Source organism: Python bivittatus, unplaced genomic scaffold (genome assembly GCF_059951505.1).
Source record: "Python bivittatus isolate LINGU-HERP-01145 unplaced genomic scaffold, Pbiv_v1 ctg000700_np1212, whole genome shotgun sequence".
Lineage (NCBI taxonomy): Eukaryota > Metazoa > Chordata > Lepidosauria > Squamata > Pythonidae > Python > Python bivittatus.
In genome coordinates this window covers 22099650-22119134 of record NW_028277098.1, presented here as the reverse complement: position 1 = coordinate 22119134, position 19485 = coordinate 22099650, and the positions used below count along the sequence as shown (strand labels likewise).

General features: G+C 38.0%; 1 protein-coding gene across 2 annotated transcripts in view; it reads left to right on the top strand.

Moving 5' to 3' along the window:
* Window positions 1-19485, top strand: part of ABCA4 (ATP binding cassette subfamily A member 4) — a 109936-nt gene that overhangs the window by 84425 nt on the left and 6026 nt on the right. For both annotated transcript variants that reach the window (XM_088153232.1, XM_025163121.2), the window contains 14 exons: window positions 1044-1138; window positions 2383-2415; window positions 3224-3329; window positions 3440-3514; window positions 7027-7196; window positions 7835-8012; window positions 10024-10139; window positions 12955-13102; window positions 13562-13685; window positions 15332-15461; window positions 15636-15756; window positions 17991-18053; window positions 18147-18253; window positions 19274-19415. In XM_088153232.1, coding sequence (XP_088009358.1) covers window positions 1044-1138; window positions 2383-2415; window positions 3224-3329; window positions 3440-3514; window positions 7027-7196; window positions 7835-8012; window positions 10024-10139; window positions 12955-13102; window positions 13562-13685; window positions 15332-15461; window positions 15636-15756; window positions 17991-18053; window positions 18147-18253; window positions 19274-19415 — 1608 coding nt within the window. The remainder of the gene's footprint in view (window positions 1-1043; window positions 1139-2382; window positions 2416-3223; window positions 3330-3439; window positions 3515-7026; window positions 7197-7834; window positions 8013-10023; window positions 10140-12954; window positions 13103-13561; window positions 13686-15331; window positions 15462-15635; window positions 15757-17990; window positions 18054-18146; window positions 18254-19273; window positions 19416-19485) is intronic.

Below are 19485 nucleotides of genomic sequence, written 5' to 3'. Positions count from 1 at the left end.
AAAGTAGTGCATTAATATAGAGTTTGGAGTATTCTCCAAGACTCCAGTTCAGAAGTGAGAAGAATAATTTTAGGAATGTAAGTATAATGGAGCTTTCCCAGCCTGGGAAGTAAAGCTGCCAGAAGCCCTGTTACTCATTCCATCCAAAATGAGTACCAGGTTGGAAAAGGCTGTGAAGAGATGATAAACTGCAATAGAAGGGCATCAGTAATGGGAATTTTTATCATAGGTTTTTTGTAAGGGCATATGGAGATTTTGTTTAGCCTTCTCAATGAAAAATAAGTGTTCGTATTCACAGAAATAGTTTTTTCTAGAAAACAGTGATGTGTTAGAAAACTACTGTATTTCCAAAAGTGCTTTGCAAAAGCTGATTTGACAGATTATAAATTTGCTTTATAAATATTACTTCGAAGAAACTATCCCTTATCTCTGCTAAAGGAGGGCAACACTGCCTCTCAGTGGTTAAATTCACATTCTTCATGGATTTTATTTGCAAGCTACAAAATAATTGTATATTTGCTCAATTATCACAATCTAGAAAGATATATATTCATTTAAAACTGCAGGAAAAACAACTGAGTCTTCTGGCACTTTAAAGGCTAATCAATTATTGAATAAGTTTTTGTGACTCACAGGCTGTTAATAGCATTAAACTGATTAGCCTTTAAAGTGCCACAAGACTGTTGTAATTATTCTTTAAAATTACATATGTGTTTGATATGTAATTGGTATATGTGTTTGAATCATTATAGTTATCTTCCAGTAAAGATCAGACTTTAAATGTCATTTGCCAACATTTTTAGCTCCCCACTTACAAATCTTGTGGAGCATTCAGCAAAACCAGTCTGGCTTATAGTTATTTTATGTGGTTTGAGATCAAAATATGCAAAAAAAGTTCCAAAGCGAGACAAGGCAGCTTTTAGGTTTCAGTAGAATAACACTCACTTCAAACTAAAACTTTCCTATGAGGTCTTGCCTCTGAATCTCTGAAATACTAAATTATAACCATGAAGAATTTAATGAATGTTTTCTTCATCTTATAGAGGATTCAGCATAGTACAGAAATTCTTCAGGATCTCACTTACCGAAATATTTCTGATTTCTTGGTGAAAACATACCCCACCCTAATAAAAAGCAGGTTGGTTGGGACTTTTCTATTTATGCATTTTCAAATTCAGAAGCTATGTTGGCACATAATACTCAACTGTAATTGGCAGGTTCCCACATCAGACCAGTAAAAAATAAATTGTATAGTATGTGATGAATGATTTCAGATTATACAAATCTGTGGCAGTTTGTATGGATGGATTCTAGGTATGGTCCTGAAACTTCTGAATAAGAAGTCAGCTGCTCAGTTTTCCATGGGTTTTTCTCCACTTACATCTAACCATAGTACAAATATGCCATAGCAACATTTTTTTCTGCCATGTCTCCATGATATTGAGAAGAGGGTGCTGTATGTTATACAGAAATACGACAATATAACCAAAGCTAACCCACTACTTTTTTTTAATGAAAGGGATTATTGTTATTATGTTGGCCAATTTTCTTGCAGCTCTTGTCACCAATTCCTAAGGCTTACACACTGTCCTATCCCAAGTATTGCTGGGCTTTCACAAGTGCACTTTTCAGCAACCTTCCCTTTACACTGTTGCAAGGGAGATACTATAATATTCCTCTACTACAACTGGTCATCTCTGGCCTTGAGGCATGAAGGAAGTTGAAACTATCACACGTGTGCTACTATAAAGCAATTTTTATTTGGGTTTATACAACAATTCCAGGGCAATCAGGTGATGATTATGTAGCTTTCCTACTAGCCAATAAAAACTTCTAGGTCACCTATAGTGGTGCTAAGTTTTGCTACTTAGCTTCAACAGTGCAGCAGAAGACACTTCCTAAAGATCAACTTCCACCCATATAAACCTTGCTAGTTTTTTTGTATTTCTCTGTATATTAGTTTGTTTATCTGTTATGCTAGCTTCTGGCCATAATAAACTTTTGTCTATCTTCTCAAGGACGATTTTAAAAAAACCTAATTGAGGTTTGATTATGCACATTTGTACAGAAAAAGCACTGAACAAATATACCTATGTAAGAATTCTTTTCTATAACTTGTATACTCATAGTTTCTGTGCAGGTCAAATGAACGAATAGTGGTCAGGAACAGGGATTAAGGATACAGTCATAGACTGCATCCTTTTCACCAATCATCTGAAGAGGCTTATACGTTCCTAAAGTGACATCTCAAACAACAAAATAGCCACAAAATCACCAAGCAGATCCCCATGGCACAGATATAATTTTGTATCTGAAAGGATTTTAATTAATGCAGTATGTTAAAGAATATCACATTTTTAATATTTTTATTTTCCTTGGCAGCTTAAAGAGTAAATATTGGGTCAATGAGCAAAGGTAGGACGACTATGTGCTGTACATCTTTTGTTGAGTTTTTTAAGTCTTAAGAATTTTAAATAAATGACAAGTAATAAGTTACGCCTAGTCAGTATTATTCTGTCTGAAATATAAATGGTGGGCTATGCCTGGTTTGGAGACAATACAGACAGTCCTCACTTACTGACCATTTGTTCAGCGACCATTCAAAGTTGCGATGGTGCCGAAAAAAATAACTTGACAGCTCATTTATGACCATTTACAACCTTCACAGCATCCCTCAGTCACATGATCGCCATTACAGTCAGTACATGTTGTCCTGTACTTGATCTATGTTTTTTTCGCCCCCCCCCAACCCTTGCAGAACAGAGGAGAGATTGGAGAGAAAGGGACTGCAAGAGACTAAGCTGTTTGCTGTTCTACATATCAAAAGCAATGCAATTGCACCAGCAGCCCAGGGCTGGGAGCATAAACAGCTTACAGGCACTCGAGCATTCCAAAGGGCGGGGGAATGGTTAGGAGGCAAACAAAAGCTGAAGGTGTGAAACTGAGTAGTCTTGTCTCTTTCCATCCAAAAAGCACAGTAATGGTCATGTGATTTCCCGCTTAGCAACTGCTTCACTTAGTGGCAGAGTTGCCAGTCCCAATTAGAATCATTAAGTGAAGACTTAAGTATTTATTTTGTTTGTGCACTTCACTGTCAAACCATATTTCTTTCTGTGAGAGAGGTGTAATTATTCTTAAGGAAACGTTTATTATGTTCATTGTCTGCTGAAAGTGGAGTAAGGTTCTCCTTATGCAATTGAAGATTATGTAATCTTGTATTTAGATATGGAGGAATTTCCATTGGAGGAAAACTTCCAATACTGCATGTTACTGGAGATCAAATTGTTGATTTTATGAAGGACCTTGGTCAAATGATGAATATAACAGGGGTAAGAAAGGACTCTAGTGTCACCTGATTATGACCAAATCTAACAATTTCTGCTTATGTCTGTAACACTAAAATACAAAGAATTCTGAGCCTTTGCTTTCTGCTCCCTAGGGTGAAGCAACAATGACTGTCGCTAAAGAAATGTCAGCTTTTCTTAAATATATGGAAACTGAACACAATATTAAGGTATTTTAATAGTTATGCTCATAAAATCTTGCATAACCTGGTTGATGAATGATAAGTTCAGTAAAATGAGCATTAATTAAAAGAGAATAATAACTTTTTCATATTAGTTTCAGCACTGTAAAAAACAACAGCTGGAGAGCTTGTAGGATATAGGGAGAGGGGAGACGTTCCTTTTCAATAAGGGAATGGAAGAGTGAATATGACAAGTTTAAGAAATTAAGTATATGGATTATTATCAGATATTTTGGGGGCATGTGACATATTGTCCCAATACAGTCCCAGATCCAGAAACATATTCATTTATGTAATCATTGCATATTTTGTCAACTTTGAAGAGCAGCATCTTAAAAAAATAGTGTATGATATCAAACTACTAAAATTGTTTTTGCAGATGTGTTATTACGATAGGAAAGCCAGTCTGGGGTGCTGGTTAAAGCACCAAACTAGAAACCAGGACACTGTGAGTTCTAGTCCCCCTCTTAGGCACAAAGTCAGCTGGGTGACTTTGGTTAGTCACTCTCTCTCAGCCCTAGGAAGAAGGCAGTGGCAAATCACATGTGAAATCTTGCCAAGAAAACTGCAGGGACTTTTCCAGGCAGTCACCAGGAGTCAATACTGATGCAAAGACACAAAACAACCCCCCCCCCAAATTATTATAATATAATGTTACAACTGAAAAAGGAGAAAAGAAAGGAAACTGAACAATTCTGTGAAACAAAATAATCCCCCAAAATTGTTTGGATTTCTCAGAAGTCCTCTTCTTTGCCCCTTTGCAAACCACCCCCCACTATTCCAGATGTTAACAAATAACAATTAGCAATACAGTGCTGAAATTTAGGTGTAGATTTAACCTTGCAGTATTGTAAATTTTTTTTGTTATATTCCATTTGTGAAAAGTCCACAATTCTTGGTGGCTTGATAGTGTATCCAATATGAAGAACATATGCATCTTCGATATAAAACAATCAGTCTAAAGTTATGTTAACAGTTCTGTTTCAGCCTAAGATTTGGTACTAATAAGATGAGTCCAAACCATGTGAATAATGGTTCTATTACTGAAGTGTATCTCCTACAGCAATTAATTTTTTTTAGTTAATTATATCAGTTAAAGCTCTACTATTATCAGGTCCTTCAGGGCCACTTATAAAACCAGCCTGCTCTAGATGTGTAATTGCTGGAAGAACTACCTAGAATCTGCAGATCAAGGTAGGTCTTAAAATCTTAGCATCCACATTTATCAAGGAAATAGATCTATAACTGAACACGTAGAATATTTCCCCCAGCTTCAGAAGGATTCTTAGCCTCACTACACTTCCAGCAAAACAGATAAATCCAATATTCTTTTTCTATAAATCAACTGAAGACTATTTGGCCTTCCTCAGTTTTGTAGATTTAATTGTAGCCACAATTTTTGAAAAAAGTGAAGTGGTTAGAAATCTGGTCCTGTGATAGCTATGGGAGTCTCAGTTTTATAAAAAAAAGTATCTTGTCATCTCTTGATAAGAAATTGGAACAATACAATTTGAAATGAAATTTTAAAAGGATAGTTGTTCTAGAAACTTTTTTATATATATCCCAAATAGAAGACACAGTATTGTATAGCTTAATTTGTTTAAATATAAAGCCAATTTGTTTTTAGACTTCTCCTCTTTCCCAGTATTGTTGCCTAGTTCAATACAATTTGGTTTTTTGGGAGCATAATTTTACCGTATTTAGGTAAGCTGACCAGAGCTATAACTGAAGTGAGGAATGTATAAATTTGCCAATAAATAAGTAAATAAATATCGTTGAGATAATATGCAGCAGGTCTGTATCACTTCAGAGACAGACATTCTTCTCTAAGGATTTAATTTTAGTTGTTGCTTCTTTTTGTAAATAGCATATGCAATAATGTGGCTTTGAATAAAGGCCTTTTGGGTTACCTATATTTAATATAATAAGGGTAACCCAAAAGTCCTTTATTCTAAGCTATATTATTCCAAGCCATATTATAAGACAGTGTTTTAACTGAGTCCCTGTTTATATAAAAAAAAAATCCTGTCACCTAATTCCAGCTATGTAATAAGAAACATATTCAACAAAGACAATTCAGAGACCATTTAAAAGATTATTTAAATTACTATCAAATAAAGCTATCAGTTTCATAGGAGTGTAATCTAAAATTGTTGTAGCATCTGTGCAACACGCTTTCACTTAAATACCAAAGAATGAGATAGCAAGAAATAGTTATATGAAAACAATTTCTGTGTACAGAAGAAAGAAAGAGTAGTACCCTAATTCATGCTGGAAACTATTAATCAAACAAATATCCACTAGCTTAAATTCACATATATAATACAGCAAACATGATTGAATTTGAAAGTAAAATGGGGTTGTGGTGGAGGCATTACCATTTAGAAGGGGCGCAGAGTTATTTTATCTGCTTATTATACGTTCTACTGATGATATGTAAAAGTTGAAAACAGTTATGCATTTGTTCTGGATGTTGGACCATATAGGTTGAGTAATACATTGATCTTTCAATGTAATAACAAGCAACTTTCTGGATCTGATATTTCTTCTTGAACAATTTAAATTTTAAAAAATCTACTAATCAAAATTGCAGCACCTCTTGCCCATTTAGAACTACCACTTGTGTAAGCATATCCATTCAAGCTTTCTGTAAGAGATGTTTGTTCCTTAAAATAGGCCAACCATATCTGGATGATCACTAGATGGGAGCAAAGAGATACAGAAAACTTTTTGCTCTCACGTAATGTGTGTCTAGACATTTGCACTCAGATTAGCAGGCCTGCTTAGAAGAATATGAGTTTCGTGTAAAAGAGAAGGTTCTATGAAGGAGACCCACCCACCCCTTAATATTCCATGTTACAAACAAACTACCTACCTACCAGAAGGAGCAATTTATATTAAAGAACAAGAAAAATCCCCCCTTATATCCATCTTGAGAATGCAAGACACCGAAATATGTTCCAGATTTTTAAAAAAGCTAGAAACCCTAAGAAAGATACTATACTTCCAGAACTGCATCTTCAATGCCCCTTATGCATACACATTAATACATTATTGTTATTATTCAAACCCAAAGGAGGGAAAAAAAGTTTGTTTTTTGCTGATTCTCTTATTTAAATATAAGTGTTCAATAGAGAGAGAGAGAAAGAGGGAAGAAGCTGGGAGAAAGCATCAAATTGCAGCTTCAAGAAAGACTGGAGATTATTATCTTTTCCTTGGAATTCCAAGGAAGAATATATAGAACAAGCAAATGCTAAAGTAGGAACTAGAGGAAAAAAGTTTGAAAGTCTGGAACTGATAGCCCTAATTTGTTAGGGAAAACAATAAACAACAAAGAGCTCCCAGTTTGCATATAATATTAAATAAACCAGATATGAAAATTGTTTAGTTGCTGTCATTAGCAGCAAGCGCAATTAGTAATATGCTTGCTCCTGGTAAAATCAGAATTTTAAAGGGTTCTGGTTGGCTGAAGTTTGTCATATTCTGTATTATTCTTACAGGTGTGGTTTAACAATAAAGGCTGGCATGCTATGGTCAGTTTTCTCAACATAGCCAACAATGCAATTCTGAGAGCCAACCTGCAACAAGGTAAAGATCCAGAGGAATATGGAATAACTGCTATTAACCATCCACTGAATCTCACTAAGGAGCAGCTGTCTGAAATCACTGTGTAGGTAACATTCACTTGCTATTCTAGTCTGGTCTAGTCTAATTCCAATTCCAGTTCCAGTTCACTCCAATGCAGTTTTAATTCTGTTCCTCCCTCTCTCTTACTTCTGGCAGGCCTGGGCACCATGGCTTAAAGCTTAGAAAAATTAGTCTGCTTGCCAAGCTAAAAATATTTATAATACTTTTAAAAACGCATGTTTTACATCACACATAACTGGACCCTTACAATTAACAATCCCAAGCTAGTTATATTAACTGCTATATATACACAGTTTACAATAAATGAATGAATGGTGGGAGATGGATTGTTGCTTCTGCAACAGCAGCCCAGCGTATCTCTTACCAAGTCACAACTAGTTCTATAAAAGAAACAGTGTGATGTCAAATTCCTTTCTCTACCAGCAAAATGAAGCAGGTGAAAACTCACAGTGTAGCCATAGTAAAAGTTTGAGACTATTAGATTCTATCAGAAAAGTAGGAGAACTGGGACTGCTATTTACAGTGGCAGTCATGTCTATTTACAGTGTACAACCAGCCATGTCTAGTTTCAGCTTTATTGTGATATGTGAACTAACAAGTGGTGACTTTTGTGGCTTTTGGTTCCGGTTTACTGGCTGTCCTTAACATCTCTCACTGCAGGCTGACCACTTCGGTAGATGCTGTGGTTTCCATCTGTGTGATTTTTGCAATGTCTTTCATCCCAGCAAGTTTTGTCTTATATCTGATCCAAGAACGAGTGACAAAAGCCAAGCACCTCCAGTTTGTCAGTGGTGTGAGCCTTTTTGTTTACTGGTTCAGCAATTTCCTTTGGGACATAGTGAGTTGTTTTGCTAGTAACAAAGAATAAACTGTGGGGAAAGACCACAAGTCAGGGGCAGAATAGATGCGTTTTCCCCCAATTCCTGAAATCTCTAGGGAAGACTTGGAGGGGAGGGGGGAACCCTGCTTGAACTGCTGGAGAGTTTGCCATTTGGTATAAATCATGAATAGGCAGTACCAAAACATTGTGAATTACAGCCCCTGTACAGTTTAACCCACATGGTCAAAACGTCTGAATGACACCTTATAGGGATAATGGAGAACTATAGAGACCAATATTCTGATTCAGTATATGACGTCTTGTGTTTCTAGTATTGACTTATATTGCATATTTTGATTTCTGATGATACCCAATTATATATCTCCATCCCGGGTGACCTAAGTGATGCTGTGGCTACCCTTTCACGGTGCCTGGAGGTGTAGGGGCCTGGATGGGGGACAACAGGCTTCAAGTGGTAAGACAAAGTGGCTGTGAGTATGGGGACCCTCAAGATCTAGGAGTTTATCATCTTTGGTTCTTGACGGGGTCACACTACCCCAGACAGACCTGATGCATAATCTGGGGGTCCTCCTGGACTCACGACTCCTGCTCGAAGAGCAGGTGGCAGTCATGGTTAGGAGGGTCTTTCCAGAACTTTGTGTTGTGTGGCAGTTATGCCCCTTCCTCGATCGGGAGGCCCTCCGCACGGTCATTCATGCCCTGGTCACCTCCCAATTGGATTACTGCAATGCGCTCTACATGGGGCTAACCTTGAAGAGTATCTAGAAGCTACAGCTGGCGCAGAATGCAGTGGCGTGGACAGTTCTGAATGCCCCTGGGGGGCACATATAACACTGCTGTTATGTGAGCTGCATTGGTTGCCGATTTGCTTCTGGGTCCAATTCAAGGTGTTGATTATCTCCTTTAAAGCCTTTTATGGCACAGGAACAGGTTATCTGAGGAGCCGTCTCGCTCGTTATATCAGCCTGCCCCACTTGGTCTGGCAGAAGGGGCATGTTGCAGATCCCACCAGTCAAGGAATTGTGACTGGTGGGATCTAGGAGGAGGGCCTTTTCTGCGGTGGCCCCTGCTCTGTGGAGCAACCTATCTCCCGAGGTGCAGTGTGCCCCCACTCTCATGGCCTTCAGAAAAAGCGTGAAATCCTGGCTATGCAAGAAGGCCTGGAGGCCGGATGGGGGCTCACATCAGTGGAAGTGGCTTATGGGGTAATTGATTTTGCCCCCCCCATCATCCTAAATGTTTTTAGTATTTATGTATAGGGTTTGTTTTATAGTTTGACTTTTTAATGGATTAATTAATTTTAATTATCTATGTGGTATGTTTTAATTGCTCACAGCTTTTTAGTTTTAATTGTAAGCCACCCAGAGTCACCCGTTGGGGGAGATGGGCAGCATACAAAATAAATAAATAAATAAATAAATAAATATTGTGGGATAACATCCAGCAACATTTTGTCTAAAACCCTGATTCAGAATGGCATTTTGCAATAACTGAAAGTAGGCTTAGTCCATCTGTCTTTTTTTTAATCTTCAAGTGATACAGACCTCCATTTAAAATGTCCCTATTTTGATTAGTTTATGCTGAGCATAGGAAACTGCTGTATACTAAATCATATTATTTAAGATACCTAGCTCTAACTTGCAGTGTTCCCCAGGGTCTTTGAGATCTTTTCCAGACTTAAATGGGAGATGCTAGGGCTCACGCTGCGGCTTCCCTTTATAGAGCCTTTCCAACCTGATGCTCTTCACCCAACATGGACTATAACCATGCTGTTGGCAATAATGGGATTTCCACAACTGTCTCCTCCTGCCATCTTCTTTAGAAAATCAAACATTAATTGTTTTCCAAAAAATCAGATAGGATAAAACAAGTTAATCTCTGTGTATCTTACTAAAAGCTATCTTTCTGGGTAGCTCTATAGTTTTTACAAGATCATGAGAATAAGATGCTGGAAAAACCTGGTGCAGATTTGGGAATATGGAATAATTTTTTTTTCCCTCTATGTCAGGTGAATTATATAATGAGTGCTGGCTTAGTGGTGGCAATATTCATGAGTTTCAAAAAGAAAGCATATACATCACCAAGCAATCTTCCTGCACTTATAATATTGCTATTGCTATATGGGTAAGTTATCTAGATTTCTCATTAATTTCTACCTAGCAATGCCATTGTTGAGGCAGTAAGCAACATATTCTGAAGAGTGGTCTATTGAATAGAATAGATACCTTGATTTAGAAACATACAGTCAAGGATATTAAATCATCATGTATTGTTAATTTCTCATGAGAAGACCAAAATTATTAAGAAATGTTTCATAGAAATCAATGTTGTAAGGAAGCATTGATCTTAATTTTTAAACGTGTAAATATATCTACAAACTTTCAGAAAGTTTTCCTGAACAAGAAGTTTTTTCTGAATATTTAATATTAATATTGTTTCCAATATAATAATCCTTATACATTGAACATTGCCCATAAAGTCTGGAGAAGAATTTAGAATATTGTAGGCAGAATCCATGCTTTAGGATTTGTAACAGGAGACAAGATTTTTTAAATTAGATGTGAATTTTCATTATTAAAAATTTGTGAAATAAAACAATTATAAGGGTACACATTTCAATAAATTTTTATAACCATATTACATCTTATTTAGCTTAAATCTTATTTTATTATTATATCTCAACCATATTACAGTTTATTCTTATTATCTTATTATTACATCTCAACCATATTACAGCTTATTCAAGGAAATAAACTGGCAAACTGTAGAGCCCTTGTAGAACATATGCAACAGTTTGCCAGCTTATTGCCTATAATAATTCAAAATGTTGTTAATTACTTATGAAAACAATACAGGTAGTCCTCACTTACCAACCACAATAGGGTCTGGCAATTCCATTGCTAAGCATCATGATCATTAAATAAAACATAACGTGACTGCGCCAGACTTATGATGTCAGTTCTGCTGTGGTGATTAAGCAGATCACTGTGGGTCATTAAGTACGATGTCATATGACCATGACTTGCGATTTACGGCTGGCTTCCCCATTAACTTTGCTAGCTGGAAGCTGGCAGTGAATCTTGCAAAGGGTGGTCATGTGACTACGGGATGCTGTGACTGTTGTCAATGTGTGCTGGTTGCAAAACACCTGAATTGTGATTGTGTAACTGTGGGGATGCTGAGACAGCTGCAAGTTTGAGGACCAGTCGTAAAGCTACTTTTTCAGTGCCATCATAACTTTGAATGGTTGCTGAATAAGGCAGTCAGTAAGCAAGGACTACTATAACACATTATGTCCTGGATACCTTAAGGACAACTTCTTTGCATATCATTCTGCTTATACGGATGGCGAGACCTTCTCTATACCCTGCAGAGGCACAGTTAATGGGGATAAGAGAAACGGCCTTTTTGGTGCTGCAGCTATCTATGGAACTCCTTGCCTTGGAAGGTCAGGCAAACCTTCCTTGCTGACCAGTCAAAATCTTCCCACAGATAGTGTAAAAATGTGTCCATGTAATGCATTTTCCTCTTATCTATCTGTTTTTACTATATAGTGTCCCTATTCATGTTTCTCCTGCTTTGTACAGTAGAGTTCCACAGAGCTCAACTTTCTCCCTACTCCTTTCTGATCTCCCTGTGAAACCAGCATGGGGTTAGATATGCTAATGATACCCAGGTATACATTTCTGTCCTGGGCTTATGAAGTGATACTGTCAAGGTTCTTTCTCATTGCCTGGAGGCTGTAGGGATCTGGATGGGGAAGAACAGACTTAGGCTCAACCCTAACAAGACTGAGTGACTGGGGGCCATGCTGGGGACCTTCCTTCATGAGTTCTGATTGGGTTGGCACTTCCCCAGACAAAACTGGTATACAACTTGGGGATCCACTAGACACTTAGCTCCTGCTCAAAGAGTAGGTAGCCCAAACCATTTTGTGTGCCAGTTGTGACCATTCCTAGATCAGGAGACTCTGCTCACAGTTATTCATGCCTTGGTCATCTCTCGTTTGAATTACTCAATGAACTCTGCAAGGGCTGCCCTTGAAGTTTACTCAGAAGCTGTACTGATCCAGACTACAGTGATGTGGGTAATTATGGGAACATCTTGTTACACCATAAGGCATTACTACTTTGCGAACTATATTAGTTCCCAGTGAGTTTCTAGAGGCAGTTCAAGGTGCTACTTGTCATCTAGAAAGCTCTTCATGGCACAGTGCTGTGTCATTTGCTATCTGTCTCCAATTATTTGTGCCTGTCCTAATACAATCTGACAGGGCTGGCATGCTTGGATCCCTTCTATTAAACAGTGTCATCTGATGGGACCCACCAGGTGGGTCTTCTTTGTCACTGCATCTATCCTGTGGAATAACATGCCCTCTGAGAACCAGATGACCCCAACTCCACCTGCTTTTCATAAGGCATTGAAGACCAGTCTCTTCCCTCAGGCATTGGGTCAGGAGGTTAGGTGAACCTGCTTCAAGTAATTTATGTGGCTAGTTGATTATAAGGCTTGTTAGTTATGGATATATAAGCTGACTCTGGTGTGACATGTTTTAATTGCTCTGTTATATTGTTTATATTTTTAGCTGGTTGTTTGCTGCCCAAAGTCACATGGCAAGTGGGCAGCCACATAAACTGAATACATTTATAAACAAATAACCTTTTTGTAAAGTTTTTGTTCTTTTTTAACAGTTTCAAATGTTTCTTGCTAGCTGGCCTGAATAGTACGTAAAAGGATGAAATATGAATCTTTATGCAGATAAATAACAAAATAGCCTCTTTTATTTTATCAAAAGACAGTCTGTAACAGCTTGGCCATAGTTCATTCACCATAGAAGCAATGTATTGTTTATTATACCACCTTTTGGGGGGGGGGTTATGACTGTATGTTTTAATTAATTGAATTATGCCACCTTTGTTTCTCATTGTTCTGCATACAGATGGGCCATAATTCCTATGATGTACCCTGCATCCTGCTACTTTAGCATCCCCAGTACTGCCTATGTTGTCCTGTCTTGCATTAATCTCTTCATTGGCATTAACAGTACTGCCATTACATTCATCCTAGACCTCTTTGAAAACAATGCGGTGAGTGACTTTTCTTAGGCTTGATTGTAATGAGAGCAGCATACTTCGGCTGTGCTTCATTATGTCAGGACATGATTCAATGTGTGCTCAGTAAAGTTTAAGAGACACATGAGAATTTAACGGGAGCAGCTGCTGAAATGAAAGTATCAGAAATCATTTGTTGTTCATGAACCTTTGCACTGTCTCTAAGTGTTCCAGCATGAGATAGTCATTATACAGGGATGTTGCAAAAGGAGGAGTCTCTTTTATAGGTTTTATTATGCTCCCTTTCTTGCGAAAAACCCCTCTGCTATCTAGATTTCCTGATTTGTGCTCCATGCTGGCACAGATGTTGTTATTACTTCAGGATGTAAAATAGTAATCTGGTCTCTTGCTTTAAACTCAAGCATTTTTTTAAAAGTTATGCAGGAATCTTATGAATCTGAACAAGACTGGCATTAATGTTTGCTTCTCCTGCAGCCTCTCCTAGAATTCAACAAAACATTAAAAAACATATTTTTGGTCTTTCCTCATTTCTGCCTGGGTCGTGGACTCCTTGATTTAGCCATAAACCAAGCTGTAATTGATGTCTATGCGCATTTTGGTAAGTACAAAACAATGGGATATTGTTCTAGGATGCCCCATGTTTAAGTAAGCTGAGGTATGAATCTTCTTTATCCATATTTTGATCAAGGAAGGAAATCATTTCCACACAGCCATCAGGCTTGCTCCTTGAACTGTCTGCTGTGAATCCTGTTGCTGCCTCCATCTGGGAGGGAGTCCCACCACCATGTTGATTATTCCCTCACTGTGTTTGTTTTTTCTGCAAGAAAAAGCAAAAGAGGGGGGGGGGCAAAATCAACCATTCTACAGGATGAGTGGCAAAGTTGCCCCTTGGAACAACTGGGAAAGATGGTAACTGGTGGGGGGGGGGGCGGTTGGGGAGAAATCTGAGGAGATGAAGGTGGGACATAGCAATATTTTCCCTCAATGGAAAATGACTTGTCCAGCAACTCTAGAGGAAATGCTGAAAAACTGTCCTTGCATGTTTCCTAAATTGATGTTAAATTTCCCAATACCATGCAAGCTCTATAGTATTGCCAAGCTGACAAATTTGCATGACTGTACAGTTGCTTCAAACATGCAGTCATGACATATACAGGAGCCTTTTAACGCTAAGCATAAAGCATTCTTGAGATCAGATACCTTAAGGTAGAAGGAAATTGTAGAAACTCAGTGGCTTACCTAAATACACAGTTTTATTCCTCTTCCCCACAGGGCTGTCAGCTGAATGCAGTGCTTCAATTATACATTTTTCTTTTCCCAGCTTAAGGATGCATTAAGCATCGTCATCAACTTAATCCCTATCCTTATCAAGAAATAAAATATTCAAGACTAGCTACAGAGAGACCCTTGTCTTAGGGCTCTTCTTCGTGTTAATTTCCTTTCCTCCAATCCATGAGTTGGCACAAAATTATGCTGGCATACCCTGTTCTGCCTTCATTGCTGAGCCTTATTCTGTATCAGCAAAGAGGCCAGCAACTGGTGCTGTCTTCATAGATTTCACATAGGATAAACTTAAGGAAAGTATTTGGTAGATTACCCTGGTGTCCCCTGCCAGTGGGAAAAACAATCACCAATTGCTCTTCCTAAGAGAAGAGGTATGTTTCAACAGGTGGATACACCTAAAACCTGGTCCTGAGCTAACTCAGGATCAAGCACCACTTTACTTGGTGGTAACTCCCACCAGGTAGCCAACCCCCAGAGATAAGTGCCTGGGGAAGTAGTTGCCCAGTAAGGTTGTGCACCCACCTCCTTTCCCACTCTTCTCTCCTGCTTTTGCCCTGATACCCTGTTCTGGACCACTGGACACACACCAAAAAGGCTGGCAAGACAAATGAAGGGGAGAATCAGAGGAAATGGTTCTTTAAGATCCAACCAGAGTGCATCCACCTTCCTGCTTCATTTTGGCACCCCTTGGTCAGCTGTTTTTTTTTTAAACATGCAAATACCAATTTGATACTTACGTATCAAAAGCAAACAAACTTTTATCTAACACACCTTGGTGGAATAGAGGAGGATACAGAGTAAAGCAGCAGTGTGTGGCAGGCTAACTCTTTCCCTGCCAGATCTCTGATTGCATGTATCAGATCTGTACAGTTGATGACATGAGGGGGAAATTCTCTTTCTGAAAAACTATACTTTATTATTGCATCACTCAGAGTGATTTTTGTTGGTTTCATCCTAAAGGAGAAAAGCCTATCTTGAATCCATTGCACTGGGATTTTGCTGGAAAAAACATGCTAGCCCTAGCAGTACAGGGTGTGATTTATTTCATTCTGAATCTTCTGATACAACATAATTTCTTGTCTACAAGATGGTATGTGGAAAAACTCTTGGCTTCAGAGATCTTATATTGAAATTTGTTTTAGAGAGTTAGTGAATATTGGGGTGGAGGGTGCCCGTGCTTACCTACAGCATGAAGATGGGATAAATATAGGCTCCTTTTCAAGTACAAGCTGAATTATTAATTCATTTATTCCGAGTTCTTCAGGCATCTCCAGAGTACTCTGGGGCCCATTATGGAAGAAGATGAGGATGTTGCAGAAGAAAGGAAACGAATAATGAAAGGAGGTAGCCAAAAAGATATTTTGAAATTACAGGAATTGACCAAGGTAATTTTTCAGGAGTTATTCTAAAATATTTGTGTCCTTTACCTTGGTCTTAGAAAAGAAAGTAAGCTAAGTAAGAAATACTCACTTGTTTGAGGCACATTAGAGGTGACCAGGACATTCTGCTGCTAAGCATCAAGAAGAAACCATTTTTTTTCTCCCATCTGTTTACTCCTCACTGTGATGCAGAAAAGCTGACTGGCCTATTAGCTGTATTTTTTTTGAGATGTGGAGTTGTCACATTTTGGTATTATAGGATTGGTGTGCATGTATTTATGAAATACAGATAACATCCAAACCCAGTTAGGCGCTGCACAGTTTACAGTAGATGAATAGCCAATACAGGATGATGGGGATGGGGGCTTAAGTATGCTTAAGTATTGCTTTCATATGGGCCCGGAATCCATGGTGTTGAAACAGCAGGAGAAAGTCTTGCTTTGACGGCAGTAGGAGCTTTTCTCCCATTGCTAATGGCAGACTCTTCTTCCAGTCCTAAATGGATTGTGGTGGGACACATTGTGGTCCTGATCTAGCATGTTCTTCACTTGTTATTTCTTTAGCAAATGAATAATGGATATTGAAAATAAGAAAGCCATGCTTGAAAATATCGCTAAGGAAGCATACTGTCTTGATATGCGATAGTAGTAAATGGGCAGGTATCATTTATCATGGGAATAAATAGAGAAATTGCAAAGGGATTGTACTTCTATCTCATCTCTTCTCAAATCCTCATCACATTTGAAGCCCTTTCTATATACTGGGAGCATCTTTATTGTTAATCCCTTCTTATTACTGCACTGCTGAGGAGCCAACATTTAAGCCTCATTATTTGTGATCTATAAACACTGCCTAATTCCATTCAGTTAGCTTCTTCCTGTAAAGGAGGTTCCACACCACTACCATTTCCACTCTCCAATTTCTCAAGAGAGGTTTGAAACCAACCTGTGATCATCTTCACCTCTGTTGATCTCAAAACTCTGAGAACAAGAAGCATATTACATTAGTTAATAATGAAATGTAAGAACAAAAATTACTCACCCTGACTCCACGTAAAAGAGGAAGAAAATAAATGGTTTGCACAGGCACACATCTACCCACATCTGATTTCATTCTGTCTGCATCTGTCTGGTTGTCTGTTTCAAAGAAAAAGTCTAGGAGGTTGCTTATGCCTGCAAATTTGGCAAGCCACTTTTCTCCTGAAAAGCCTATGAAATCATAGTGTATGAGCAAAGCCTAATAGACAAGGTGAGTCAAAAATTCCTATCAATAGAAGAATGGAATTACCTCCAGCTCTGTAGAGCTGCAGCACCGCAAAAGAAAATGTTGTGTTTGCCACAATTTCAGGGGAAAAAAAGAGACTCAGCTTTCAGACAAAGCCAGCATTAGAGCCAGCATCTCACACAGACTGGGCCAGATGGGGAATGCCACTGAAGTCCTGTGCCAGTATCTGGCTGTTATGAAGGCCAGGAAGGGTTAAAACAAGTTCAAACGAAATCCCTGCAAAATAGAGCTCTTTATTGATATCACTCTGGTTTTAACTTTGACTATGGTTAGGGTTGCAGCTTCCAAGAAACAAGTCTGCAGTTTGGGGGTTCTTCTGCACTCTGCATTGTATGCATGTTTGCAGGTATCCTAAGTAAGAAAAAAATAGTCCTAGGGTGCAAAGAAAGATATCGTTCTATATGTATATATCATTATCATTGCATATGTTATGTTAAAAATCACTGTTCTGGAAGCCATATCTTTAATACTTTGTTATGTGAATTATATATAAAATAAACATTTTTAGTTTTCTTTATCTCGACTTGCTATTATTAATAGTGAATATTTAACTTGGTGGATTGTTTGCACATTATTTTCTATTGTGTTGTGCTAGTTTTCCCCAGTCTGGCACCATCCAGATGCTTTGGAGTACAGCTTCCATTATCTTTCAGCCAGCCATCATGACAACAGTGACTGGGCATAAGAGTAATAGTCCAGTGCAATGTTTCTCAACCTTGGCAATTTGAAGATGTGTGGACTTCAATTCCCAGAATTCCCCAGCCAGCCATGCTGGCTGGGGAATTCTAGGAGTTGAAGTCCATACATCTTCAAGCTGCAAAGGCTAAGAAACACTGGTCCAGTGCATCTGGAGACTGCCTAATTGGAGAAAGGCATTTATCCTTTTAAACAATACATTTCCTTCAGTTATTTATTTCTTCATATGAAGGTTTTTGTTGGAATATTTTTTTTTCCAGATATATGCAGGAAGACGTATACCAGCAGTAGACAGACTCTGTGTTGGTGTTCGTCCTGGAGAGGTGGGTTGTGTCTCAATTATGCAATACATTTTGAATTATTTATTTTATTGTAAGGCTCTGGAAGTAACCAGCATGTTTTAAATTATAATTTAGTGCTTTGGTCTCTTGGGTGTGAATGGTGCTGGTAAGACAACAACATTCAAAATGCTGACTGGAGATACTAAAGTAACATCTGGAGATGCTATTGTGGTCGGTCATAGGTAAGTCTTGACAAATGCCAGAACAGTTGAATCCAAAGAACCACAGATGTTTCTTTACATCTACTAACTGGTAATTACCATCACATTGTCCTTATCAATATGTCCTTGTTTTCTGTTTGGGGATGTGGAAAAATTATTTATTCCTCTATATGTGTACAAGGTTTTGGTGAGAGAATAAAATAGAGCTTCATCCAGCACTTTTGATCTGTAAAGTGCCTTGAGTTCAGCTGTCCTAGCCTCTTCCTTCATCTATGTAGCAGTCAGGGAGAAAATCAGAGTTGGTAATGTTAAATTGGCCAAATAGCTCACAATATACTGTTAGTATGAATTTCACTTGTTTGGGTGGCCAGTTTCTCTCTTAACTGTGGTCTGGTATTGAAACACTGAAATAGGAATAGCATCTTTACTTGGGTTGTTGGACAAGAAAAATCTAATCCTTGAAGATGGTTTCTCCAACCAAGAAGGTCTGGGCTTGCACATTTCATCATGATTAATTTAACCAGTGCAGCATAGTGTCATTTATTTGCTTGGTTTGGAGGAACATCTCACAAATATTATGTGACCCTGAAGTTGGCAGTTCTGCCTACGCAGATATGAGTCTACAGTGAGGATTTCAAACTTTATAGTGGATAGGAGTATCATTTTAAAATTTAGTGCATATTAAATTTTGCATTGTTTGCAAAGGATGTCATTCTGTGCAGATGGAAGAACTAATTGCTGTAGCCACATTGTTTCCAGAAGGTGTATGTTTAGTTGTCTTATTTCATCATATGGTAGAAATGAATAATCTTTTAATTTGTATTTTTATTTTAATGCAAGGCAGTTTTGAATAACCAATCAATCTCTAATTAACAAGGATTTAACTTGCTTTATTTTAATCAGTTTCTTAATGTGCTGTTTTATTAAATTATTGCTATGCTTTAGTTGGATTCTTTCTCTTTCTAAGCTACTGATTAAATATGGTCCCATAAAGAATTTTCCTTTTTTTTTTCTTTTCTCACTTTCACTGTCTTTTGCTAGCATATTGACCCAAATCTGGGATGTTCACCAAAACATGGGCTATTGCCCACAATTTGATGCTATTGATGAACTACTGACAGGGAGAGAGCATTTGTGTCTCTATGCCCGTCTGCGTGGTGTCCCAGCAGCTGAAGTTGAGAGGGTAGGGAAAATTTTTCTTCATTTTCTATGTGTTTTTTGGGCTATATCCAAAGATACCTATACACAAAAGT